Source organism: Netta rufina (assembly GCF_964035555.1).
Source record: "Netta rufina genome assembly, chromosome: 9".
NCBI classification, from domain to species: Eukaryota; Metazoa; Chordata; class Aves; order Anseriformes; family Anatidae; genus Netta; species Netta rufina.
Genome location: NC_140132.1, coordinates 10,789,655 through 10,817,636, shown reverse-complemented (window position 1 = coordinate 10,817,636; position 27,982 = coordinate 10,789,655). Strand labels below are relative to the sequence as shown.

Genomic DNA, 27,982 nt, shown 5'->3' with positions numbered 1-27,982 from the left:
CAGCACCCAGCAGCGTGGCACGGCCGTGTCAGCCGGCACGCTATGAAGGGCAGAGTGAAAGCTCTTGCAAGGGGGGCATCAACTAAGGGGTAGGGGGGACGGGGGAGGACGTGCTCTACCATTTTGTTCTCTTTAAATATTGATTTAGAAGAGTAGTGTTTGAAGGGAAGGCACTATGAGTTCTAATCAGAAAACAAATTCTCTCATCTGCCAATGCCTCGGCCTGTCACATACCAGTACTATCCTCACTTTCACCTGTCGAGTTTCAGCTTGAAGGAGAAACAGAAGCCTCAGGGTAAGCCCGAGACACAGCTGTGCCACAGCCACCCTCGAGGTTCCCCGTGCAACCTGTTTTGCACAAGCCTGACATGAAGGGCAGGCAGCTGTTAATGCTTTCAGGAACGTACAGTGAGGAAGGAGACAGAGCAGGGCTGATGCTCCTATCTAGGCCAGCGATTCCTGGTCTTCCCCCTCGACACACAGCTCTCTGCTGGTTATCGATGCTGTTGTAGGTGAGAGACTGCTTCTCCAAGTCCAGTACAGGCATCTCCAGTTTCCTCCCCAGAAGAGTGCTCGGGCTCTGCAGAATGTGCTTTCCACGGTTTGCAAGTTCTTGCTTTTCCAACACTGATTTGATTGATTTCTTTAACTGACTGAAACAGACAGGAGGTAAGAGGAGGAAGTAAACTGGGAAATGGCACACTGCGTCTGAAAGAGGCTTCCCTGCTCAACTGGAGATCGACACTGCCAGAGTGAAGCAAGGATGATGTTAAGAAGTGCTCTTATACCAATTCTTGAGAGGACGAGGTTAGAATACATTTGCAGGATCTCACAACAAAATGTTGATTAAAAAAGAAACTAAAAATCTTTAAAATAAAACCCACTATTACATTCCTGGGGATGTATTGACTCAGAAGACCCTGGATGTTAGCACCTCAGTACCAGTTTTCTCCAGGAACATGTCCACCTTCTGATTAAAAAATGACCCAGCTGGTTATACTGAATTCGCTTTGTTCACAGGTTACCTTATAGTAAGGTCTTTTTATGCTTCCTCATTTGATAAGACTGAGTGGTTTAGTTTTCTTGATCTGTTCTCCAATCTTCAGGGCCACACGGCCTGGTCCCCTGTGAAAGCAGCAAGAGAATCCCCCCGCATTTGTACACAAAGCTGTCCAGGCAGGACTCCCAGGATGTTTCTCTGTAATGTGCTTGCTTTCTGAACTTTTTTTTTTTTGCAACGAGTCTGTGTGTCTATAAATACAATCCACTCTTTACAGTAAAAAGTGTTAAAATGTCAAAAAAATAAATATCCATGTTACAGTAACTAGATTATTCAATAAAATACATCCCTGCCATTCTTGATTGAAATGCTCAAAGAGAATTAATTTCATTTGGACATTTTCCAGAGATTCGGGTTATTGCAAATCACTCCTGGGGTGGGAAGGAGAAACATCTTCTCTTCCTGTAAAGTGTGATGAAGGGGAATGAAGTGGAATCTCAGGGAAATCAAAATGCCAGTATCAGGAAGCTTTGGGGGAGATCTGAATTACCAAGTAGCAGAGCTGCAGGGCTTATTGGTCCTGACTGTGGCATCAGAACACTCCCCTTCAGAAGAGTCACAGTCTGATTCTCCAAACTGTGCTGGGTTCTGCAAAGCAAAAGGAAAGGGGAATATTTAAGCAACATTCCTACCCTGCAGATCAACCACACCGTCCCAGTCTGCAACAAGAGGCAGGCAAAGGTCACCAGCAGCAGAGAAGGACAAATTGACAACACAGAGATGCAAACAGCACACAAGTGCGCTACCAAAGGTCACTTCTCTCCCCCTCAGGGAGGGGAAACAGAAAAATATCTTGTCAGAGCACCATCACCACACAGACAGAGGCATGAGCAAATGGTGCAGCAGGCTCTGCCCTTTCCCCACCTGAACACTAGAAAGACAGTAAGAGAAAGGAGATTGTTCTGGCTTTGTCAGCTAGGTTGCCAATGGATAAGTTTGAGGCAGACACTTTATATCCCTTGCACTTCTGTTTTATGTCCTATATTTTATCCTATTTTATGCAACTGCAAATCCGATGGCCTCCCAGTTCTGCACTCATCTTGATCAGCAAATCATGTTTAGCTTTCTGTGTGCCACCTTCAACCCATCTATTCATCGGACCACGTGCAAGGAAGACTGGGTATCTAAACCATCCCCTTGACGTAGCACATCTGCTACAACATTTCCTAGGCAGTCATCCAACTTCCTGGCCCTTGGATTCCTTTTTTACTTATTTGTTACCCAATAGACAAAGAAGGGACTGCTAAGCTTGCAACTCACCTCACAGCTGTGTTCATCAGCACAAAGTTTGCCCAGAGACATCTGAGTCTTGACTCTCCGCACAGCGCACTCTTTGTCTGAAAGCCCATCAGACTGGGTGGAGATTTCAATGGGGATCTCTGGAGTCTGGGACAACATGTCCTCCAGCTTCTCAGCCAGCTCGTCTTCCAGCTTGGTGGCCAGCTCATCTGGGCTGTTCGAATGGTCGCTGGTGTTCCCCTCCTCTCCGTCTGACACAGAAAAGTTCTCCGAGCTGAAGGTTGAGTAAGACTGGCAGCTGCTAATACAGCGGTGAGGTCTGCAAACCAGAAGAGTAGTTCAGCTTCTATCACAGTGCCTCTGACTGCAGAGGAAAAGCAATTTCCCAGGTGCTGTGTTAGGCACCAGAGCCTCCTTCCACCATTAGTGCACATCAGCTGAGTCACAACTGATCTGCAAGGCTGGCAGCAAGAGCTCTGCACAGGCTGCCGTCCACCTTTCGGAGCTATGGAAATCTACCACCTTTTGAATTATTTACTTTAAGATCTGCATCTTTAAATTCATCTGTTCTTTTTGTTTTCATCTCCTACACATTCACGTTAGCTGATCTACTCTGGAGCATATTTTTCTGTAACATTCCTTTTCCAAAAAAAAAAAAAAAAAAGGAAAAAAGAAAAAGCTGTGCTGTAGGGCTCAAGCTAATTCAGTTGGGAATATCTGCACCACCTGGCAGCTGTCCCTACAGCCAGGCTAGAATTTAAGTACTTGCACGTTACTTGAATGTGAAAATCACCTCATGCCAGGATTCAACAGCACCAGTACAAACTATCAGTTGGCTGAACATGCCAAGAGCCCCACAATAGGTCATCACACTGAGTTCAGAGAAGGCAATTTGTCTTCCATGATAGTAAATCACAGAAGAAGCAACAATCACACACACAAGAACCATGCAAGTCAGAAAACTCATCTAGCCCAGCACTCCATCTCCAACCCTCAGCAAGAAAAAACAATCACGGGAAAATACAAGAACAGGGTGTGCAGAAGGAGCCGGCTTTCTCCTGGCTCTTCCTGGTTTGTAATCAGACGTCTGAGCTGAAGATCAAACCTGGATGACTGTGCTTAACAGCCACTGATGGACCTAATGCCATAAATTTAACACTTAGGATTTGTTTATGTTTTGATTTCTACAGTACTCCTTGACAATGGACTCCACATGTAAAAATGTTTTGGATGCAAAAAAGCACTTTTTATTCATTTTAAACCCATTGTTCACTAGGCATCCCTAACGTGAATGTGAGGAATTGTTCCTTGTTTCCTTTCTCCATATAACTCAATTTCATGCACCTCAGTTATAGCTTCTCCTCCTGCTAGACACAGATTTCTCATGGATTTAGTTTCTATAAAAGAAGAGATTATCTCTAACTATCCTTGTCACACCTCTCAGTATTTTCTCAAACTCTACCATGGTCTTTGAACCGGGGTAATGAAGGTGGCATTTAGGATTCAAGCTGCAGGTGTGCTGTGAATGAATATAACAGCAGACAAACTTTTATCTTCTCTGCTCCTTTCTTAACAACCCTTACTTGCTCACTGGATATCTTCTGCACTTCAAGCAGTGGTTTGCATGAAGTTACTGCAACAATTCATGATCTCTTTCCAGAGCAGAAGACTGTAAAGTCTACTATTACAAATCCATAAGTAGGAACTCCCCTTCAAGCCTCTTATTTTATAGGCAACGCCATCAAATTTATCTGCTGTGCTCTCACCTAGCCCTCATATCCTACTTGAATTCAACTATGAAGGCTCTGGAGTCAGCTTGCTGCAGCAACAGATAAACCAGAAGGTCCCAACATCTAGGACATCTGATTCTGGTGAAACAGATTCAGCAGTTTATTTTACATGCTGAATCGTGTTACCTCTTCCTAAACAAGTGTGATCAAGTTGTGCTGTGAACAGCCTGCAAGAGGAAAGCTGCACTGGAGATAACATCTCAGAACAGGCTGAAAAGAGTGAGTTAACATGAAGGATCACCACGGGCAGATGGGACACCCCAAATGTGATTCTGCTCTTTTGCCAGCAGTTTGAATAATGGTGTGCAGTTGCTATGACAGCTGTCCTGAGATTTGTCCCAGCAAAAAGAGATTAGAGTGAATTCACCTTTTACCTTTGTCTACGAGGAAACTCCACTTCACTGTCTACTTCGCCCTCTTCCTCTTCTGAGGAGTCATCACCACTCTGGCAGAAAACAAAGGACAAGAATGATATCACACACCTGTGAAGGAGCAAACACACAACTACACGGCTGCCCCTTGGTCCTCCAGTACAAAGTCACTGGATCAACAGGCTGCAACCAACCAGACAAGAAAAAACAGTGAGAACTCACTCAGCCTTCACCTTACGAGGTTATCTCAGGCAACCGTAATGTTGCCATTTCTGAATTTGGAGCAATCGACTTCAGAACAGACTGGAACACCTTAGGCACTGAGAACATCATGTTCTGGATTCGCCCCCATCCCCGCTCCCCAAACAGAAGCATAACAAGTAATCCCCCGAAATCCACAATTCAAATTATTGAGCTGATCTGGCACTCTTAGCTTTACCACTTCAACCTCGTCTGCATGGGCCTATCACAGAGCAGCACTGGGGATGACACATGCTTTGCTGGTGGGTTTCATCAACTAGAAAAATTGAGTTTTCTTCTATTTTCTGCTTCAGTGAGCACAGCCTTTTATTCTTCTCTTCCCATCCAAAATCCCCCTCCGCACTCTGTTTTTTACAGCCTCCTCTTATCCCATCCAGCCTGCCAACCCCCAGTTCAGCCTCTGCTTCTATCCCCTTGTAATATGAGCTTCTCCTCCTTTTATTCTGGGCTCAAAACCACACTCTTGATTCTAGTATTCATCCTCTTTGCCTTCACTTTCCCACCTAGGCTTAGTTTTCTTGCTCTTTGAACTCCTCTCAGACCCGCTCCTACTTCTCTTACCACCTGGATGGAAAAAGGAGGAATACAGCAGCACTCTTTCTGTAGCACAGCTGTGCCATAACATCTTTTCGACTCTGGCAGCCCCAGGACAGAGAGTGTTCAGTGCTTAACTGAGCATGTATTTTATGAAAATCTGCTATCCTAAAACCAGGACTTTCAGGCAAGGAGGACAGTTTTTTGCAGGTGCAGCAAAAGGCATGTCTCCAAGACCACAGCAAAGGTTGTATTTCTGTTCCAAGGCACAACAGTGCTACAGATGCTCACTGAAACTGCAGCATGATCTTTAACATCAACAAAAGAATGTGTTCACCCCCTCCTATGTTTTGAGAATGGCTTGATACCATTTCAAGACTGTTTCAATAGCAAGCACGCAGCAGATCAAGATTCAGCTCTAACAAATACTGGCTGAACTGCAGGAAACAGAATGAGGCATTATCAAAGACATTTTTAACAACCCTAATTATTAGCAATACTTTCTGATATGCCTACAGTACTTCTCAATAAAATTGACTTTAAAAGAATGTCCAGATCACAAAGCAAAGTTCACGTAGGCACAACCTCTTCAAGATAAAATTGTACACGTAACTCTACTGCTGTTTTGGTGAAGAAGGAAAAGAGGAGAAAGCCTTGTTTTTTTTCTGAATCACTGTGCTGCCCTTACCTTCTGAATGGGTCTTGCTTTGCACGGTAGCACTGAGGAAGCCATGTGCTGTGGTGTGCCTAGAGCAGATGCTGATGTACCGTTGCTGAAGCCCTCTTCCTCCATCTTCTCAATGTACTGCGCGTTTTCATACAGGGAAACAGACGTTGGTGATTGAGAATGGCTCATTCCTGTTTCAACAGACGACATCTGCAACTGACCACTGTCCTCGTCCCTGCACTGAAGACAGGAATTATATGGATCTGTTTTGCAACACTCCCAATGATCATCTTTGCTTTCTTTGCTCTCCAGATTCCTTCGGCAATCTGCTTCCATGGCAGTGGAGATGAGATCAGGGCTGGAGCCAGACATCCGCCTTTGCGCGTGGTTACTGAGAGGGCTCCGCAGCGCTGCTGCAGGGCCAAAGTACCTTAAGTTGTTTGCGCAGTTGGCAATGTCTTGTCCATGGGCGTGAAGCCGTGAGTGATGGCCATGGGGATGGCCGTGGCCATGTTGCTGCGGTAGACCAGGAGGATGAGAATGATTATGAGGTGGAGGTGGGGGTGCATCATCTTGCACTGGCTGGTTTTTCAAGATCCCTGCAAAATCGTTGTAGCTGCCTTTGCTGTTCCCTCGGCGGTGACGTGGCTTACTGCGGTAGCGACTTTTGCCACTCGTCGTTGACATTTTGGGACTTCCTGAGACTGGTGAGCCATTAGATGCTGCTTCTGTGCTGGGTATGCCCTCTGACTTCAGTAGATCTGGCCTGAGAGAAAGTCAGCAAACGTTTAACATTAATCCACAAACTAAGAAATGACATCAGCTCAGAGCCAGGATGAAGAGGCAACCGTAGCCATAAGCATACTCTGCTTTCTGTAATCTACATGCCTCCCTCCCTTTCAGCTGTTTGACTTCTACCTCTAGTTTCCTTTGCTTCCCTCCACTCAGCATCCTTTCTGTTTAGCCCATCATGCTCCACGCTCCTTTCTTGCTGCTCTTCCCAATATCCACCACATACTCTCCTTTCTCCACTCTCATTTTGATGATCTGCTCCCAGAATTGCTCCCTTCTATGTCTATGCATTGGTGTAGGGCACATCTCCCTATGTGGGCATACAATGCTCGGCACAGTAGGACCCTAACCTGCTAATGGTCTTGGCCAGCTTGTTTCAGAGGCGCATGTGAACGTAGCACAAGATTAGGTAGTTACTTCTTACCGTTTAGTCTGGCTGCCTGGTTTATGGGAGACCCCTTTCCTCTTCATCAGCTTCTCCACTGTATTAGGGTGGATTATTGGTCTGACTGGGTGGCGTTTATAAGTCCCAGGATATTTCTTTTCCACTGCTTGTTCTCTCCTGAAACATTGGGCAAGAAAAAAACAGACCAGTTCTCTCTCTATCCAACTGCAGCTCCTGCTGGACAGAAACACAGCTGTACAATGAGCACACTGCGTGCCTGTTTCTCAGCTATGGCTGGGTGCAACACAACATGCTGTTCTGGGAAAGGACAGAGTCATTTTCTAAATTCTCTCTGCAGAGATCAGGCAGTTGGAACATGGCCCTGGCACACAGTCCAGAAACAGCGCTGCTTTTCTCTTTACAAAGGGGCCAAAGGATGCCAATACCAAATGGGAAAGATGCCTGTCTCTCAGTTGGTAAACACGGTGTAAAGATGCATGCACTAAGTGGTCTGCAGTGGTCTGCTCATAAGGGGCCCATCTCTGCCTGCCAGCCCTTTGTTTAGCTCTAAAATAATGCCAGGGGACACTAAATCTACAAGTGCTGCTGCACAGTTTAGAAACGAAGCATTGGTTTATTCTCCAGTGTGCAAACTGCCACGTGTGTGGCATACCATTCTGCTATAGATACATACTTTATGAGCTCCTTCTCACGGACCTCCAGCTGCAGCATAATAGCGCTGAGCTCCATGTATAAGTTATTGGCTCGCTCCAGCTTCCTCTCGTAGTGCTCGCGGATATCCAATGCATGTCTGAAAAACAGAAAAAAAATCATGGCTCCTGAGTCTGATGCCTGTGGAACAAGGAGGATAAGGAAATACAGGTGGTTTAGGAAAAGGCCTTCTAAAAGTAAAACCTGCCAGCAGTACGGCACTGTCTGTGAACTCCTAATAAAGCTAACAGCAAATAAAGGTTAAGAGCTTGATACTATGAATAAATCATGATATGATTTAGAAAGTGTTTAACAGTCTTGAATGAGTGGCAACACCTCTCACTAGAGAAGCTGCAAATGCCTCTCATGCATCCATAAGCCCTTCAGCCAAGTCCTAATCATCTTGTTTGCACAGAAGTCATCAGTTTGTATTTCACATAAAGCAGCATGTCCCTACAGCTACAGTATAGTTGCATAAGACATTTCAAACCACAGCTGGAAGATCTGGCCTTCAAAAGCTTCATTGGGGCTAAGGAACACTGATCAACAACTACAGCAAATTGACTGAACAGTGCTTCCTTTGATTTCTCAGGTTTGACATACTTGGTGGTTCTCTGCAACAACTACCTTTGCAAGTCTGTATCACAGAAGATAACACTTTACTTTCTTAAATAAACATTCTGCTTTCATTTTTAAGTTGGTCTAGTGTTCACAATGAATTTCAGTGGGATGATAAATTGGATTGTGTTCACTTCTCTGGAAACAAAGAATACAAACAAAATATCAGGTATAAGAAACCTCACAGCAAACTGCAAGATGCATTTCCTGCTAAGACAGATGTATTTGCTTCTGCACTGTTATCACAAGTGCCAAAACTCAGGCAGAAACATTCCCTGGTGAACACACAAGCCTTTGCCTCTCTTGCCTGAGGAAAACTGTTCAGACAGCCCAAGAGCAGGAACAGTTCCCACTGTTTCTTTCTCTGTGGCTTTCCACCAGTTAAGCAGTGCTCAAAGCCTAGAGCAGGCCTGCAGGAACTTCAGATTCTGGACTCATGAGGAATATTGAGTCTGCCTGAATTTATGCCACCAGGAATACCAAGCCCTGTTCTGGAGCCCTCAGTACACGAGGGGAATGAAGGCTGTCAGGGACAGTCTTCAGGGACAGTCTCTCTCCAGGACAGGCTGAGGGAGCTGGGCTCATTTAGCTGGAGAAGGCTGGATTGGGTAAGCGGGCAATGCACATGGAAGGCTACCAACTGACCTCAGCTCTTCTCTTCGACGACGAATCAATTCTTCATCTAGCCGGTGGATACAAGTTCCTTCACTTTTAATCTTCTCAAAATGCTTCTTCACTTCTTCTCTCCATTCAGCCTAGGGAAGCAATTTACTCTCAGGTATTTACAAAGGATTGGGATCCCTGGTTCCACCAAAGAAAAACTCTTGGACAACATTCTTTGCTTCTGCAGAAAATTGCAGGTCTGGGTTGAAAACATGTTACCCAAAGTAATTCAGCTAAAAGAAGTAACACTGTAGCATATGTAGTTTCAGCATTTTAAACTGATACTTCCAATTTTGTGCTTCAATTGTATCATTTAAAATATACCTGTACTTTCTAAAAAATAAATAAATCTCTCCTAAAGCTCTTTCCATCCTAAGACAACATTTTCTTCCCTTTTGGATATGAAGAAAACAGAAAGGCTGATGATTTGGAAAGCTATGTGCTTGACAAAGATGATAGTCAGTAGGATGACATAACTCTGTTTACCCCTCAAAGCCCTGGTTCTTGCAGCCTTAAGAAACATATCCACTTTCTCTCATACACTGTATAGATCCTCTATACACCAGGGGGTAAGTTCCTTTCTCATTCCCAGCCTGACAGCAGCCAGGTAGGACTCAGAGGAATCTCAAAGACCATACACTTTCTGATCCTCCCTAAGAGTCCCAGTGTACCTTCATTGCCCTGCGATAGCTGCCCTGATCATCTTCGCTATAAATGCAACGGTTCCTCTCAACAGTCTCATGGTCTCCTGCACCAGAGGAGAGCTGGGAGCAGAACTTCTAAAGTCAGCGGTCTCAAGGAGAACTCCGTAAGATAACAGAGTTTCTGACTAATGTCAGTGGATGTCTCAGTTTGTCAAAGTTTGGATAAAAGATTTTAAAATACCTATCAGCTCACTTCTCCCCAGGAATCCAACTGAAATCATGGGTCTTGACCTCTGCTGTATTTGGTGCAGCCTGTGAAATTAGACCCTTGCAGCTATCTCACACTCAATGGCCAAAGCCACTCCCCAGTTACCTGTGATTTGAAATAGGTTTCCTGAGGAGTAGCCAGCACATCAGCAGATGCAATATCCAGGTGCATCAGTGTCTGTCGGAAGGAGGGACGATTCCGGGGCTTGCTCTGCCTGGAACAAAACAGACAAATATCCACCATGAGATCAGGTTAACAGTGCTGGCTACTCTTGCCCTTCTGAAAGTATTTCTCACTAGAATCAATTCTCTGAATGCAGCAGCTGACAGATTAGAGTAAAGTTGCTTCTCAGGTTTTGTCCTTTGCAGAATGTGAGTTTATTGTGCTAGAGTAGTTTTTTATTCTGCTTTTGGTTTGATCTATCCTACAGAAATGGGAAAGATGAAAGCCATTTAAAATAGGAAAACTTGATCACAAATTGAAAGATAGGAACTAAGATGAAATTGCTCCTAACTTGTTAAGCAAGAATAAATGGATTATTTCAAGATTTGGAAATTATTCAGATAATGAAATGAAATCGATCTAGTAGAGATGATAGTCTAATAATTTACATTCAACATAACGGGATACCTAAAAGCACTATGTGATGACACAGTACGTGCCTGAGCCTATACAGTATTGTAACACACCAAGCATCTGTGTGAGATCCTACTCAATTACAAATCCTTTTGTATCTTTAAGAGACCAGCAGTCAAGCTTGAAGACTGAACCACCAGACACACTTGTATCTCCACCTAGTGGAAGGAGGTGATTTGTAGGGGAGAGGTGGCTGAAGAAGCTGTTTCTTGTCCTAAACAATGCATCCATGCTCCAGACTTGCTGCATGGACTCATTGTTTAGGACAAGAAACAGCTTCTTCACCTCCTTCCACTAGGTGGAGATACAAGTGTATGTACGCACTGCTCAGAGCTGCAAAAACTGCCTCCTGCATTTTGCGTCCATGCGCAGAAGCACAGCCAGGCAGAGCATCCGTCTCAGCACAGACACTGCAACAGCATGCACTGCTGTATCTCAGGATCACGAGAGTGAACAGGCATTTTAAAGATCCACACATGTTTTGGCCTGTTCTTCCCTTTGTACCTTTGGGAGGATGGCTGGTATAACTCAGTGTGGAAAAATGCTGGAAGATCACTTAAATGCTGTGTCAAGATGCAATTGCAGAGGTTAACGATTAATACAGAACCCAAGACCAGGAATTTCAACTCTAATCTGGCAGGTGGAAGTAACTGAAAGCATTTCCCATATCTACATGTGCAAAAACCTGGTTTCGTACATACAGTTTGAAATTCTCTCTGTCCAGTTCAAAGAACAGTCATTTTAAAAGGGGGTTCACAGAGTGTTCAGAAAAAAAATATATATATATATATCCTTTCACTCTGGAGCCAGCCAGAGCCCTCCCTGGCCCTGCCTGCCCAGCAAACCACACACGTCTTTTCCTACTTTCCCTGAACTCCAGATTTCCTTCCTGAGTCCAGTCCTGGTGCCATAAGGAAGCAGAATCTAAAACGTTAAAATTGATTATTCTCCTGACAAGTGTGAGAGTACTTAAGAGTCTTGTGCTCTGGGCTCAACACTCCCGCTCTCATTCTGGTTTCATCAGTTTCAGTGGGAGTCTGGACAGAGCTAAAGGTGAGCCGTGGGTCTGTGTGGGCTTCAAGGTCTTACCAGGTCTGCTTCATGAGGATTTTGAAGCCATCCGGGCAGGTGGAAGGAACAGGAAGATGCAGGCTGTTACTGCCCACTCCCCAAATGATGGCTGAGGAGTCCACATCCTTGTAGGGAATCTCTCCTGTTAGCAGCTCCCATAAAACTACCCCAAACGACCTGACAAAGAAACAAACCAGGAGAAAAACTTCCATGTGAATTCAGTTCAACAGAAACAACTGGAGCTTGAAAAACTGCTCTTTGGTGAAAAAGAGAACTAGGTATGTCTGATCTGAAACTGCAAGAAGGGGCAGCACTGTTTTTAAAAAAAAAAAAAAAAAAAAAAGCTAGCTTTTAAACCAAGAGTAGCTATTTCACACACTAGGTAACTCTTCCTCCCCTGCCCCAGTTCTGCACTGAACACCAAACAGCACTGGTTTTCACACCTACCCCTTCCTACTTCATTGGAAGTAGGAAGCATATTAGAAGCTTTCCCATGTAGATGGAACCTTACTCTTGTTAAATGAAGAGGAAAGTTTGCTCTGCTGAGATAGACCGTTGACTATTTTTACTGTCAAGAACAAAGCAGTTCTGTCTATCTTGTAGCAGATGGTAAGTCTCACAGGGAAAAGCAAAGGTGGTGGGTTTTTGCTTTGCTTTAACAATACATGTCTTTTAACTTTATTTTCTTAACCAAATGTTCCCTTTGCTGTTATGTGTCTTCAACTACCCATGGATGTCCTGGATGTTTCAACAGTTTGAAACTCATGGCTACAACTACTGCAACATGGGAACAAGACAAATGCAACATGTGTAAAAGTCAGTACCAGCACATGTAATCCCATCTGTTATTTCTTTTGTGCTGAAGACAGGAAGGCCAAAGAGAAAAATATCTTTAAGTGAACATTGCCGAGGAAAGAACCTCCTATTACAAGAGGAGAGAATCATAGGTAAGAAAATCACTTTGCTTCTCTTCCTTAGTGAAATGATCAGTAAGGATCAAGACCTTAATTCAGAGCAGCAAACAGCTTTTGGCTTATTTACAACCTTCAACCCAAAAAACAACAAAGACATATCAAGCCAGTCAGTACAGAGGTAAACAAAATACTGTGGAGAACCAACTTACTGCGCATTAACCAGGCTGCGAGGCAGGCTGAGGTACAAGTGTCTCAATTTCACACACACAAGTGTCACCTTACTTGCGTGCCCCAGCCGTCTGTGGGACACCGACCCTGCCAAGCTTGCTGGTGAGTCAAACCAGGTGAAAAGTGAGAAGTGTGTTTCTGGCTTGTACTAGTATCGAGTTGCTTTTATTAACTACAGAAGAACATCCAGGGGGCAAACTGGCTGGGTCTGAACAACTGTCAGTCAGGAAACAGGCCTTCATGTGAAAAACGTCACACATTCAGAACCTACTGGTTTCAAATCATGTGGGGGAAAAATGCAGAACGGGAACATATTTCCCTCAAAATTTTCTGTGGGCTGCAGGAAAGGAGGGATCCCAGGTGTCTGGATGAGCTATCAGGAAACCCCATCTGGTTTCAGCTTTGTTATGATTAAGACCTGGCAAAGGATTTTGAAGACTCCTGATAAGATTATAGGGTTGGTAAGGTTGTTTTTGTTTTTTAAGCATGCTGCTAAGGATGAGAGAGAGCAGACATATAAGCAGCTTAGGAACTGTTCTCATTTGTTGTCAAGATTCACAAACATCACTTTTACTCATCCTGGGCAAAGAATGGATGTCGAGGATGAGGCTGAGCAATAACCACTGCATCCTCTGAAGAGGAATTTGGACCAACGGCGCCCACCCCTAAGTTTACACGAAGGAGCAATATCTCTAAACCACTGAGAAAAGGGGTCAAGGAGTGCTCACAGTCCTCAGCAGAGCTAGCAGCTTTTTTTTTCATATATATATACACATATTGGACATGATTCTCCACACAACATTCTTGAACCTAAGCCACTCTAAAATACAGAAAACTGAGGGTAGAAATACAGCAGCATTCGTCTTAACAAACTTGTGATTTTAAAGGAGGGGCTCAGAAGACAAATGGTGGATGGATTGTTTCGGAAAGAAAACACAAGAGTTTCTCCCAGAAGAGCTGGCTATGCTGCAGCCTGCTACATCTGCACGAAATGAACACACAAAACTCTGCGGGCATAAGAAGAGCTGTATATCACACGCTAGAAGACTCTGACTTTCCCTTTCCCTACAGGAAGCCTTGACTTGAAGTCACAGCCCAGCTCTGCATTGAAGCAGCAGCAGTAGGCAGTTGACTGACTTCATTCACACTTTGAGCCACCCACCCACGGCTTTGACCTGCAGCTGCACACAATGTAAGCAACACGGCAGCATTCATAGCCGAAAGCCACAAAAAGGAAAATTCATCATGGCTGTAGAAGGGGGAGAAGGGCATTTGTCCTGCCTACTACCATTCAATAAGCAGAAACAACAAGGCAGGAACAGAAACGTGGTTCCCTCGAGGAACCCTGAAAATCTTTGCAGAGGCATCCCAAAGGAGCCCCAAGGCTTGGTTCTAGCTCAAGCATTGTTAGTAGTGTGGAGACCTGAACCTTCCCTTTTGATCATTTGGACAAAAGAGTGCATTTTGCATGGGGTGGAAATCAATGTTTAAGCCTCCTACAATGTAACCTGATTTCCTCTCTTGGATTCGAGGGACCATAACCCCGTGGCTGTACACATTGCAGCCAAGTCCAGCATGCAGAAAGCAAAAGGTGTTTGGACCCTTCAAGCTGGCAGAGTAGAGGCATTTCTACAGTTGAAGCGTGTCCACGATCAGGATAGGATGCGAGTAAAAGACACCCTGGCTGCAGAAGCTGCTGAGGAGGCACCACTAGTGGAAGAAATCTCTGGTCTGGATACCGAGGGAACTGCTGCATTTGTTTACTTTGGACTCTGCAGGATACAAACAGTCTGCACTGAGTCTCATTAGGGACCCTCAGGGCTTAACACACAGCCTGTACACATGCAAGTCATTTCTCTTTCTGCTACAGCCCATGGTTCAGCAACAGTGTTCAGAGCACTAGACAGATGTAGAAAGGAATAGTCAATGACAGCGCAAGCTATCCCCATCCCTAAGAAGAGAGTGCTGAATAAGTAAGTGCTGGGAGAACCAAGTGGTTAAATAGCAGGTGAAGGTATTCAAATAAAACAATACTAAATACTCACCAGATATCCACTTTTTCAGAGACGGGCTCATTGCGTATCACCTCTGGGGCCATCCAAGCCACAGTTCCCGCAAAAGACATTTTTGTACTTTTATCACTAAGTTCTTTAGATGTACCAAAATCTGAGATTTTAACTGCATCCGTGTGTGTAACTAAAACACTGGAGAAAAGAAAACAAGAAATCAGCATTTTGCGAGTTGTCTTGAGCCACTGTGAATCACTTCCTAATCAATACAAACAATTGAGGAGGCCTTGCTGTTTATGACTACAGTACAAAGAAAAAGACTGCATTTTCACTGGTGAAAACACTCCATTAGGGTGATTGTTTTTTTGTCTCTCAACTATTCTAAATTCTACAAGTCAAAAAAAAAAAATGTAAATTAAGAAGTCACTGAAAATGTACTTTATCTGGGAGCGTTTCAAAGTTTTAGTAAAGCTCTACCTCAATAAACTGTAAAACATTTAAAAGCCTCAACCTAACACACTGTCAGCCTTGTCACAGGCTAAAGGAGCAATAAAAAAATATCTAGGGAATAAGGATATTAGCAGCTAGAGGTATCTGTTGCTTTCCAACTAAAGCTAACAGAAATTTCCAGAAAAGCAGGGAAATACAAAACAAATAAGATGGAAAAAAAAAAAAAAAGCAGAAGACAACAGAATATCCCATTTTCCAAGAGGACCAGACACCATCAAATCATTGGAAATATTTCCCAACTGCTAATTCCCACATAAGCAATCGGTAAAATTTCCAGTCTTGTCAAATTCCAGCACAGGAGGAGAGTACCACAAGTTTCATTAGTTTCACTCATTAGCTATGAGTCAAAGTGGAAAGAAAAAAAAAAGGCATAACTTTAAACTATTCCTCAAGAACAACAGGCAATCACAACCGGGGGGATGTTTAAGTAGCTGGAGACTCACTTTGGTGACTTGAGGTCTCGATGGATGATCTTGTGAAGGTGCAGGTAATTCATCCCGCTAGCGATCCCAGTGGACCAATCCACAAGCAGCCGAGGAGTGACTTTCCGGCCTGCACGCAAGACTTCATAGAGCTGTCCATGTGCACAATACTCCATGATGATACAGTAGCATGGGGCTTGAGTGCAAACTCCCCTGTTAAAGGAAACACATATCCAGTGAGAATCAGGACAGCTACAAGTCCCAGAGCAATTCTCAGAGGTAGCAGCCAAGGGGGAGGAGAGTAACCTGTTTACCCTGCCTGGGCAAGGCTCTGCTAACAGCTCTCCTTATTGTACAGGAAGGGGAACCCTTTGGCACAGAAGGAACCCAATTTGTGACAATTTGTTTCCTTCAATTTCCTACAGCTGTGGGTTCATAGGGTTCAGAGCAAGCACTTCGTGAGCCTGAACACAAAGTGAGCCCAAGTACAAAGTGCAGCACTGGGTGGGGACGGTGTCCACATATTTGCTGTCACAACAATGTGCAATGATTTAAGAAAGGAAGCAAAGAACACCACCACCCATTTTGTCCTGCAGTCAATGTAACTTAGTTCCTGGATTTAAAAGCTTGCCCAGCCATAACAAACGGCTCTTTCCTGGACAGAGGTAGTGCTGGGTATGTTTCTCACAAACTTCACAACCTACTTGAAGGCAATGATGTTAGGATGTTTGAGTTTCCGCAGGTGCTTGATATCCGTTTCGTTCTGATCTCTCACTTTCTTGATGGCCACCTCCTCCGCCCGGAATTTGCCCAGGAAGACGGCTCCTTGCGCGCCACTGCCCAGCCACTGCAGCTCCGAGATCTCCTCGAACGGGACCTCCCAGGTATCTAGGCACAGGCAAAGGGAGCAGCATGAAGGAGCAAGACCAAAAAACTCTCTGCTGTAAGACCACACTGAGACAGCACCTGCCATCTCCCTTGTTACAGCTCAAGGTAGATTTCTGGGGCTGGGAGATAGGATCTCCTCCAAGCACAGCGATTCTCAGCCCCATCAGCCCTTTCCTCCAGCTCCTCTCGCATCGCAGTTGCCTCCAGGCTGTCCCTTCTCAACCTCCAGGGGCTTTTTCCAAGAGCTCACCACCACTGCAAAACACTTGGGCGAGCCACTCTGATGTGGCAGGCAGCAGTTTCACATATCAGGGACAATGGGCTGGCAGATTAGGGAGCGGATCCTCTACTCCAAGACTGAAGGATGATGGTACCTGTTATTAACTATATGACCCCATTGAAAAGCATGGATGAGAAGAAGCATTTAGCATTCATAATTCACAAAAAAAAAAAAAAAAATCCTGTTTTTTTTCCCCCTAGAAACAGATCAAAAATAATAAATCAGAAAGAAAGTCAGAGGTGGAAGGTTGGAAAATCCAGAGCAGCAACCACCAAGTTACCCAACACAAAGCACATTAACCACCACTCCGGGTCACAGAAACAGGTCTTTCCCACACCAACTTTGCGTATACCTGCTGTCAAACAAGCAAAAAATATCTTAAGGGACTGCTCGCCTTTGGTATTTGCACATATCTTATTTGGGCACTGTCAGAGCTGTCCAGGAAAGCTGCTTGTACTGCTTAAAGAAAGTTGTGCCCACCAGAACAGCAGGCCTTGCCGTCTGCGAGGCACCTTGAAATTACCTCAACCTCAAGACAAAATGCAAGCAATAATGTATTTACTGTAACTCAATAAATGCTTAAGTTTAGAGAATAAATTATTTAGCAGCAAAAGCAACACTTAAGCCCCTGATTTCTGAAAGAAGAACGCCAGGCCTGTGCAGCCCCATTTCAGGTCACCACAAAGATGCGGCGTTGTCTTGTTTCATCCAGCCCCCGGCCACTGGGGGTTACCAGGGCTGCAGCTGGGACTGTGCCGAAGCATCCATTACTGTCACCACTGAAGGAAAACCCAGACTGCTAAACTTCCTCTGGGACTGATCCCGATCTGAGGCTTTCCCTCAGAGCACTCCTGCGACGCTCAGACATCACCACATGACTGCTCGCCCGGCACGGCTAGGGAAGGCCTGCTCCCACCCCCAGCCAGACCCCAGCACCCACTCTGCTCACTGAACTGTAAAAAAACATTGTTAATCAACAGCAAAAACACCCTTTGACCTTCCAGGGCAAAGTTCAGCATGGCTCCTGGCAGACAAGTCTAGCTTTTGTACTGATACACCCAGCCACAACCTTACATTGCACAGAAGCACGAAGAGGAGAGGGCACGTGGCTCTCGGCTGCAACGCACTGTAACAGCTGGGGGTTTGAGCGGGTGATCCCCATCCTCAACTTACAAGATGCCATGACAGACATGGGAAGGCTGCATTGCCTACCAGCACGTGTATTTCTGTGCTGAAGCAAGAACTGTCTGTCAGCTAAGAAACTACGAGGAAGCGATGCATGAAATATGTTATTAGCGCTACCTTGATCACAGGACATTCAAGCATTATAAAATCATAATCATTCTTCTTCAATAAACAACTTGAGTCATTTGTCACAACACTTAAAATTGGTATTTAATCAAAAGGCAGGTCTTTAAATAAGGAGAACACATTCATACATAGAGAAATTGAGATATACATATTGCTACTTAATTGACAAACACCTTGTTTCTGAAAGGTGCTAAATACAGTTCGGGTTTTGTGGTGGCTGACAAACAAGTTACTTATGTGGGCAACAAGGAAACTATTCCACTGCACTCAAATAGCTGTTTCATTACATATCAGACTGCCTTTCCTGTACAAAGCATGCAACATTGTCATTTACTTCCCTGAAGGGCCCAGGTTCGGGAGTGGCACTGGGAACCTATACTGCTACCCATTAGGAGCAGGTCAGGTCCCTTAACATTAGCTCCTCTGCGATGGCACAGACGAAGACTGTAAGCAAAGTTAGTAGAAGTTCACCAGCCCCTCCTGCAGAGTCACCTAGTGTTTATTTGGTAAGGAATACCCGTGATGTGTCCCGTCCTATATCCCAGCTGCAGCCTGAACACCGGGGGCATGGCTCAGGGAAGAGGTTTCAGCAGAGAAGGATCACACAGTCACCCAGCGAAGCATCCTGCATCTGAGCATCTCAGGAGCACAGAGCCAAACCACACCTAAGGCAATGCAACAGTCAGACAGAAATCCCCTGCTCTGAAAAGTTCGCTGAACAGGAATAGGATACAACATTTTGGGACAGCCAGGGAGTCATTTGGCTTCCATAAAAGAACAAGCACCAAAAAGCTTCCCAATGAAACGGAGGCTGGTGGAGAACACTGGGTTACCTTCAGGGGAAAAACAGGGTTTTAGCATCTGTGGTGCAAACCTACAACCTAAACCTGCCAACTGAAAAAACGCACACAAGTTACCTTAAACATGTGCTCCTGCTGCTCCCAGGAACATCCCTTGAGGGCAGCAGCCTGACAAGGGTCAGTATTAAAAATACCAGGTCAGATCAGCTCTGCTGAGGGGCAACGGGCAAGACTGCAAAAGAGAGGACTGGACACAACCCCAGCTGCACCCAGCAGGAAGCTGTGGCCATACACAGCACGTGCAGAGCAGGCTGTGAGCCCCCCCTTGGCCTGCACAAAGCATCCTGAGCAGGCCACGAAGCAGAGGACGGTGAATGACGGTGTGCCAGCCGCAGCACTTCTGTGGGGCAGGCACATCAAGGTGATGCCGAGCTCTCGGATCCCAACCAACAACTCGAAACAGAAAAGGACTTGCCTAAACCAGATGCAAGACTTTGGGTGCATGGCTACGACAACGAACCCTAGCCAAGTCAGGATGTCCATGAGAACAACACTTCAGATGACATGAAGAGTGGCCAGGAGACACATCTGGACACACTAATCCCTGCCGATTTGATCAAGCAGCCCATGGCATTGCTTGGCCAAACCCCATGGGGCTGCCCAGGCCCAGGGCTCGCTACAGCTCTCCTAGCACATCTCCCAGCAGGAGAGAGCTGAGGACATCTCCTACCAGCACAAAGCAGTTTGTATTCCAGGCCCTTCTGGACCTCCACGAACTTGTGGGACACTTCCTTTAAATAAATTAAAGCACAATAGCAGCTGGCATTACGCAAGAGCTTGCGTTTCTAAGGTGATTAAGAACCATTTGAGTAGAATGATGGTAATCTGTATCCCAAGGGGAAGAAACGCAGGAGCAGCCGAGCCATCTATTTGAAGCAAATTTTTGCTGTTTGCTAGCACTGGCTGCTCGCCAGCACTGGCATCACGACAAGCAGCATCTCTGCTTTATAAAAAACCACACGCACACTTCAACAAGCACCCTGATCTCCGGGCTTATATGGGAATGAAGGCAACCGTGTAACTTGTGAAACGGAAGGTGAGAGCAACACCTGAAGAACTGACTCTTAATCCAAAGGAAATGGCTCGGAAGTCTAATCAACCCTTACAAAACACAACCTAGCCGCCTTACCATGAAGAAGAAAGGCACAGAAACACTCTTCTTGATGACCATCTTGAATGCTAAGGAGGAAAGGCAGGGAGTAATTTCAACCTGAAGAGAATGGGGAATCTCATTACAGCTGGTTTTCTTACTCTTTTCCCCCACCCACCAAGTCCCAAGGCAGGCAACATGGACTCGGTAACAGGCATTTGTAAAGGGCATGAAGCTTACTTCTCTCTTACCGTGTGCAACCGCCCCACTATGGCACCCATATCCTCATGCCTGGGCAACCTGTGCTCCCAGAGGAGCAGCAGCTGCCTGAAGGGGACGCAGGCAGGGGAGCAGAGCTGCTGGTGAGCCACAGCAAGGACTCGCAGTTACCGGCAGTGCCCATGCCTGAAGGTCCACACCAGACTCATAGCACAGTGGTGATTCAGCCCAACACAAACCATTGCTCCGGGATTAGCAACAGAATGCTCCTCTGGCTTAATGAAGTTGCTTCATGAAGAGGCAACAAATCATCTGCACAGACCTGTGGCAGCAGCCCCGAGCTGTAAATAAGTTCCCGGGGGAACGAAAGGCTGTACCATACATCCCTATGCTGCCAAAAGGGCCAGGGGTGTTTCCGCAGCCTCCAAACACAGAAGGCTGCACAAACACGAACCTTGAAGCTGTTCTGCTCTTGCTAAACAGGACAAGAGTAAAAAAATCCCATACTTTGGATACCAACCTGGTGGTCCGCACGTAGCTGATGAAGTGTACCAACATGGAAGTAATAAGCAGGAATGAGATCATGTGGAAAGCAGAGTATAAACATTCTGACAAAATCCTCAAGCTTTAGCACAGAACCAGCTTTAAAAGCTTTGTCCCCAGACACTAGTAGTCATCTAACGCCACCAGAGCAAATCTGTAGAAGAAATGTCCTTTCATTCTCCCTTATGACAGTGAAGATGTTGAAGATGCAGCTAAACCACATAGGCCACACACAGCTGACCCAGATTACTCTTCAGCCTTGCCATATCTGTGGCCATTTCAGAACTGCCCTTTGAGGAAGCACCTAATGGCAACGACAAACTGCGAAGCATCCACGAATCTCTGGCTCTGAACATGCTCGTGACACTGAGAATGGCACACTACATTTGTAGTGAGAAGAGGAGCTCTAAATACATCCCCTAAACACAACAATGCTCTCAGCTGCTCATCTTCACTAGTTAGTGCTTCAATCTTTTTTATTAGCGACTGTCATACAAAAGGAAGCGTCCCCTATGGGCCACCAAGGCACTTATTAAACCACTGGTCTCCAGTGCATCCGCTGCCCCAATTATATGCAAAATACGACCTCTTTGCTTCCCAGGTAGCTTTCCTGAAGCCACCATCTGAGCTTGCACACATGTGCAAGCACAGGATGGCCCCACAGCCCCAGTCTGACCTGGTGAAAAGTCTGACAGTGCTCACACGCAATATTCATAGGATCACTGTAAGCAGACAATGCAGCTCTGCAACATGAAGTGTCCAGACTTCTAGAAAGCGCCGCACAGATCTAGAAAGCTGTGGGCAAGGTGCACTTGCAGCGTGATACTCATGCATCAGTGCAATTTAGAACAAGGATTTCCTTTGTGAAGGATTGCACAGAGAAACAGTTTCTTGCTCTCAAATACCACATTAAAAAAAAAATCTCTGAACAAATAATAATAAAACAAAACAGAGAGAAATTAGGGGCTGAAATAATGGAATTATTAATATTAATTTTAAAACATATATATATATTCATTAAGCTTTGTGTTCTTCTCATTGAGTTTTTGATGCAAACCTGGACTGTTTAAGAATATAAAGAGTATAATAGCTACTGATATATAAAGTGTCATCTCATTCAAAAGTTTCAGCTTCACTGAAAAATACTGATTGTAATATAACGTATTACAACCCAAAACAGTGTAACACTGACATACCGATATCACACCTCCTCCAGATACCTGACTGCTCAGCAGCTCGTTTTCCTTTACAAAGGAGGTTCCAACCAGACTCCGTCTCTTCCAGAACTCACCACATCTGACTGCGCATATTGTGCGATCCTTCCAGTAGTTTATAGACTCCAGTGCATTTCCAATATTTATAGACTCATTCAGGTGTGCCGTACCGAGTTTCAAGCATGTGGACAAAACTTCAAACCTCCTCTGCAGAAGGACCACGAGCACAGCCAGGGCACTGCTCAGCACACAGCACTGCTCAGCAGGGCTCTGTCTGCAGTACCCCCAGGGCTGCTGCCCAGGAGGACACCTGCCATTCTGCAGCGTGCAGGAGGATTTCCCTGCTCAGAGTTAAGGACTGGAAGTGACTGACTCTTGGAAGAAGCTGACAGTTTATTTCCAGCCAGATTCACCCAACATGCTATTTAACAGTGCTGTTACCTCAGCTTAGGAACTGCTCCCCAACAAACCTGTCTGTAGGTGTAGGTACGAACAATGTCAGCTGCTAACAATAAGATTTGTGGTTGGAAAACCTGTAACTTGTCTATGCCAGAAAATCATTTGATTTAAACTGAGTCACGATCACAGGAGGCTTCTACCCCACGGTAGTGGTGTGGTGGCCAGGCTGTTCCTATTGACACCTCACCCATTTCAGCTCCTTAATTCAAATGACAGCTTGTTCTTTCCCCATCTGCCACTTCCCTCCCCCTGTGCTAGGGGAGAAATTGGACACCGAAGGCATAGCATACTCAGCTCTTAAGCTTTCAGTAGCCCCTAAGGATACACATATGCAAGCATTTGGGACGTAGCTTATTCCCAAATTACATTTTTCAGAAATAAACATGTATTTTTTTTTCCCCATGTAACGTGCCCATAGAGAAGCAATATTTCTGTTATGTGGCAGTCAACTGGAGACAACCCTTGTGCACATGCAGGAGAAGTCGTCCCTACGTCAAGCTCACCTGGCATGAGAAAAGTGCAGAAATTAAGTAGTTGGCTTGATCCCCCATTTGCAACAGTTCTTTCTGTTCCTCACTTTAAAAATACCTGGTTCAGATTCAGACTTTGTCATGACAGCCCAAGGCCTGGATCAGAATATGCATTTATTTTTCACTCTGTCCCTTGCAGCCGTTGCTACCAATGAGAGCTGTAGGCTGTGCAGCACAGGATTTCTCTTTGCAAACCCATTACAGTGCTGAGTGTGGCAAAATGGTCACACAACAAGCTGAGAAAAAGCCCTTGGTTCTTTCCACATCTTCACACACTGCCCCAGAAGAAACAAAGGTCATCTTCCCTACTTACCTTGCTGTTGCAGTTTGTAGTCTGTGGAGTATGCTTTGCCTATGATGTTCCACACGGGCCTCAGACAACCAAAGAGTCCCTCGAGAAACCCACCGCTCCCACTGCCTGATCTATTGAACTGGACTTTGACGTCGTCTGCTCCGCTGTTGCTCTCTCCATCCATAGTGCTCCTGTTGCCCTGAGGAATGGCTGCTTCAGATTCATCCTGCTCCCGCAGCTGCAGCACGCTGTTCTCAAATTGGTCCCTAGAGTCCTCGCTGATGCTGGTCAGCACTGCTGCAGTGACCGGGCTGCTCATGTTCTCAATGAGGTCTGCCTGCAGCAAGCCCTTCTCACGCACATCCTCTATGAGCTCGGGGGACGGGTGGTTTCCCGTAGGTCCATACTCATCATGTACCCTACCAAAGTCTTTATCTTCACAGAAAGCTTTGCCAATCGAGTTTGGAGAGGAAGACAAGCTCAGACGCTCCTGAGTACTGGCCATGATGCCGTGAGTGTGCATCAAGGAGATGGTCGGAGTTGGTACTTAGAGAATTAGTGACATGAGGACCCAGTACCTGGAATGAGCGAAAAAAGAACAACTTTCAGATTTTTATTCAAGTGTTTTCACAACGTACACTTTTGAGAGGTGAGCTGATAATTAACTAGCCAGACCAGACAACCGCTGATACTTATTAAATACTTACTGCCCTCAAAGAAGCAAATAAATTATTCCTACAGAAACTCCACTGGCACAGTACTCTCAGTAACCTAGAGCAGGAATTGCCCGGTAAACAAACACCACCAGTCATACACAAAAGCCTCAAGGTCAGAGCTGTGAAAGACAGTCTGCAGCACAGAATGGTCCCTTTGTGATTAGTACACAGCCCTTCTCAGACTGAAGCTGATCCCCAGGTGTTTTCCAGCTCAGGCACAGTCTGAGTGCAGTCACTGCTTCTGGGTCTGGTGCAGCTCACCGACTCAGAATTCCTCTGCAAAGCCCCGAGATGAGGCATTAGAGAAACACAGCACAGCGATACTGTGTCCTGAATCCACCAAGGGGTGGTTGTACCTGCTCCCTCAGAGGCCCACCAAGTCGTGGCCATGCTAATCCTTCAGTTCAATACCATCAAGGTCAATATAGCAAGGCGTTACATTCTCTAACCATGTTATCCTCAAAACCACTGAAGACTTACAGAACTCCCCAGGAACAGTGCACGCCTCTCATCTCCCTCCTCCCGCCAGCCCGCCGAGCTCCTCCTCCTGCTCTGCTGCATCCCCTGGCACCCTGCGTATAAACTCAGAGCTGGTGCCTTCTCCTCAAAGTCCCCCCATCTCTTTGCTCTTGCCCCGTGCCCCACTGCAGCTCCCCCTTCCACGAGACAGCCTCGTGCCACCTCTCAGTGTAGCCAGCCTGCACCCAGAGCCAGGGGGGGCCGAGGGTCCTGTGGCGCTGCGCTGGCTGCCCACCAGGGTGGGCAGAGCCCCTCCTGGGACAAGCCTAACCTTGTACCTGAAGCCATTAAGCACATGCAGCCCGTAACGGGACAAAGTCCGACCTTAAATCCCGTATGAAGTTTAGAGGGGGAAAATGGCAGTAAGAGAACCTATTTTGTTAAGAAGGAAGATCAGTTACAGTTGGTGCAAAGTCCCAAGCTCTGCAAACAGGCACTGAAGGGAAGAAAGAGGTGGCCAGCTCCATGCAGCCAATCGCAAGGAAACAGCTCAGGCCCGTAAATTCTCAAGATGAGGTCATTACAGAGATTAAAGATAAGAACTTCAGCTTGGTGTATGAAAAGCTGATGCCTTGTGCTTCAGTCCCTCTGCAGCAGCATCAAATGGGAACAGCCAAGAGCCTGTTTCCACATCCCCTTAAGTCCACCTGCTCACACGGGGTACACATAAGAGCTTTACTAGAAGGACGTCATCTCAGTTGTAAACTTAATTTTTTAAGGGAAAGCAAAATAGCAAGGGAGTCCAAAATTGCATCACAGTCTATGCTGGTAAAGGAGCTGACCAACATGAACAGGAATCTTGGAAATTGATTATTCCTGACATACCTGTGATGGGCATGAAAGGACTGACTCCCTGCTGTGGGAAGTTGTAGGGTGCCTGCTGCAGTACGGTTACTGCTAGTAGGAGTTAAATGATGACAGATTTTGTTGCTGATACAAAAAAGAAAAAGGGCAAAGTTCAAAGCTGAACAGAGTTTCAGAAAAATACCAAACCAGCTCCAACTCAGCAATCCTGGGCACTCCCCTGCTATTTCCAGAGGCCTGAAAGGGACAAGTGATTTTTTTTTATGCAAAAGCAAAGTGTGACCAATGTTCCCACAGTGGAATCTGCTTTTTACAAAACAGCATGTTAAGCAATGTAAGTAGAACATTAGTCTCAGTTTCACCTGAAAAAAATCTCTGAACTGAGATCCAAAACAAGAATTTGAGGTAACTGTGTCTCAAAATACCTCAAGTTTAAACAATGGGAAGTGCATTAAGGATTAAATCAGACTTGGGGGATAAAATTATTTTACTCTTACACGATTCTGTAAATACACTAGCTAATAAAAATCCAGGATTTTGCTGTTACCTTTTCACGTAGTTTCCCGACTCTGGAATGTTGGATTGTGTAGATTTAATAGAGAAAGAATAGCTTTCCTGGAATACTTTTCACATTTGCCTTGTTTCTAGATGGATTATCAGCACCATATGCGCCTCCCCCTGCATTTCCCAGCATTGCATGGGAAGTTAAGCCTCTTTTTTTCATCCTGCTACTGAGGCACTGCAACATTTGTAAGTTGTGCTGCCAGCAGCTACCAGACCACCCTGACCCTCAGTTCTCTTGTACCCCGATATTATTTGCCCTACAGAGGCCCACAGCCTTCCACCGAGATAAGGGTGACAATACAGCACAAAATGCAAAGGCACAAAGAATCCTTTTTATTGTTCTCAAGAAAAAGACAAAGTGGAGGCAAACCGTATGCATTTTCCACGCTGGATACAGTAGGCTGGCCACCAAATCAGATGTTCTGGCTGAGAAGGACCTCTGGAAGATACCAGGTTCAACCTCCTTCCTGTCCATGGCAGGGCCAGTACAACACCGCCCCCGTGACTGATACCACAGCCAAGAACAAAACCCAAGCTTTGTGGACACCAGGTCTGTCTTACTAGATCAACCTCCCTTCTCCAAGTCCTAGCTGTTTCAAATAATAATCATAAAGTATGGTATATAGAGCATATATAGTATATACTACTATATCTGCTTCATCAAGTCAGGAGGAAGGGACAGGAGGTGCACAAAAGTTACTGAATTGTTTTCTAACCAGCGTGATAGAGACTTATTTAGGTACTTACATAAGCAGCCTGATTTTTCAGAGGTGTAGTGAACTCATTGAGAGCATGAGAAGGCAGCATTTATTTTAAAACAACTCCGTATCGGGCCTGCGTGAAGTAAAGTAGTCCGGATACGTTAGCAGTGGGTAGAAGGCAGTGGTTGCCACAATGCATCAATGTTGACTTTTTGGGAAAATGAATTTTTTTTTAATCATATTATATTACAGTAAATTCTGCAATGCACCACCTCTTCCCCCAGCAAAATTTGATTTAACACTAACAAATAAGGTTGTCCTCGACCTTGCCATCTCTTTAAACAAGGGATAAAGAGAATTTTTCGAGCTTTACTGTCATGCCTCCCCTACTCTTTGTTCACGGTACTGAGGATATGGCTGAGATCATTCATATTGAACTGAAAAAAAACGTTTCATTGAAAGTTTAAAGTTTCATTTTACACAGAGTGTTCGCTGTTTGGGATGTTTATGATTGGTATGTGCCTCTTTAACTTGTACAGTGAAGAGCATAGACAAGCGGCATTCTGTTTCTATCTTACCAACGCTTCTGCCATAGCAGTCTCCAAGTCAGAGCTGAAAGCTGCATGCATGTGTAGGAGGACTGTGTGCATAGTTAAGATACTCAGATTTCACAAAGTGCTTCTGCAACAGCAGACTTCAAGGCAGAACCTCTGATTTGAGCTATTTTGATGAGTTTAGGCACTCTGCAGCTAAAAAATTTGTTTTAGTTTATAAGGAAATGTAGGGCTCAGTATAATTTTGTACGATCACAACTTTTTGTGATTCCATTTCCAGGCACAGCTTTTTTTCCCTGCAAAATCCCACCATGCCCAACAAAAAGCAGGACAAAGCACACCTCTTTTAAGAAGAAAGAGACTGACTGCACCTTAGCATGCCAGCCAGCCTGCACTGCAGTTTACAACTATTAGAAGACTGACAGATCAGGTGAGGCAGCACCAGTGGGTGAATCACTTATCACAAGACAGGCTCTCACATCGCCTGATCCTGCGTGCCCCTGGAAGCATCCCCCAGGAGCGTGTTCTCATGCACAGAGCCACCAAAGCATGCACTACCTGTACGAGCCAAGCAGATACAACTGTGTCAAAGCAACAGTGGGGTTTGGTGATGTGGCAGAGTTAAACACACAGGCTATGGTGGAA

The 27,982-nt window shown here is 45.4% G+C and overlaps 1 protein-coding gene across 1 annotated transcript; it reads right to left on the bottom strand.

The window, feature by feature from the left end:
- Window positions 1–524: 524 nt before the first annotated feature.
- On the bottom strand, window positions 525–24,002 carry MAP3K13 (mitogen-activated protein kinase kinase kinase 13; the record flags this gene model as incomplete). The annotated part of the gene is made up of 13 exons (XM_084291705.1): window positions 525–1,648; window positions 2,321–2,618; window positions 4,464–4,534; window positions 5,944–6,688; window positions 7,139–7,276; window positions 7,794–7,910; window positions 9,074–9,183; window positions 10,109–10,217; window positions 11,729–11,887; window positions 14,898–15,056; window positions 15,815–16,006; window positions 16,498–16,681; window positions 23,501–24,002. 13 exons carry the CDS (start codon window positions 24,000–24,002, stop codon window positions 1,547–1,549), a joined length of 2,886 nt encoding a protein of 961 aa, XP_084147831.1. The 3' UTR covers window positions 525–1,546.
- Between the last annotated feature and the right edge of the window lie 3,980 nt (window positions 24,003–27,982).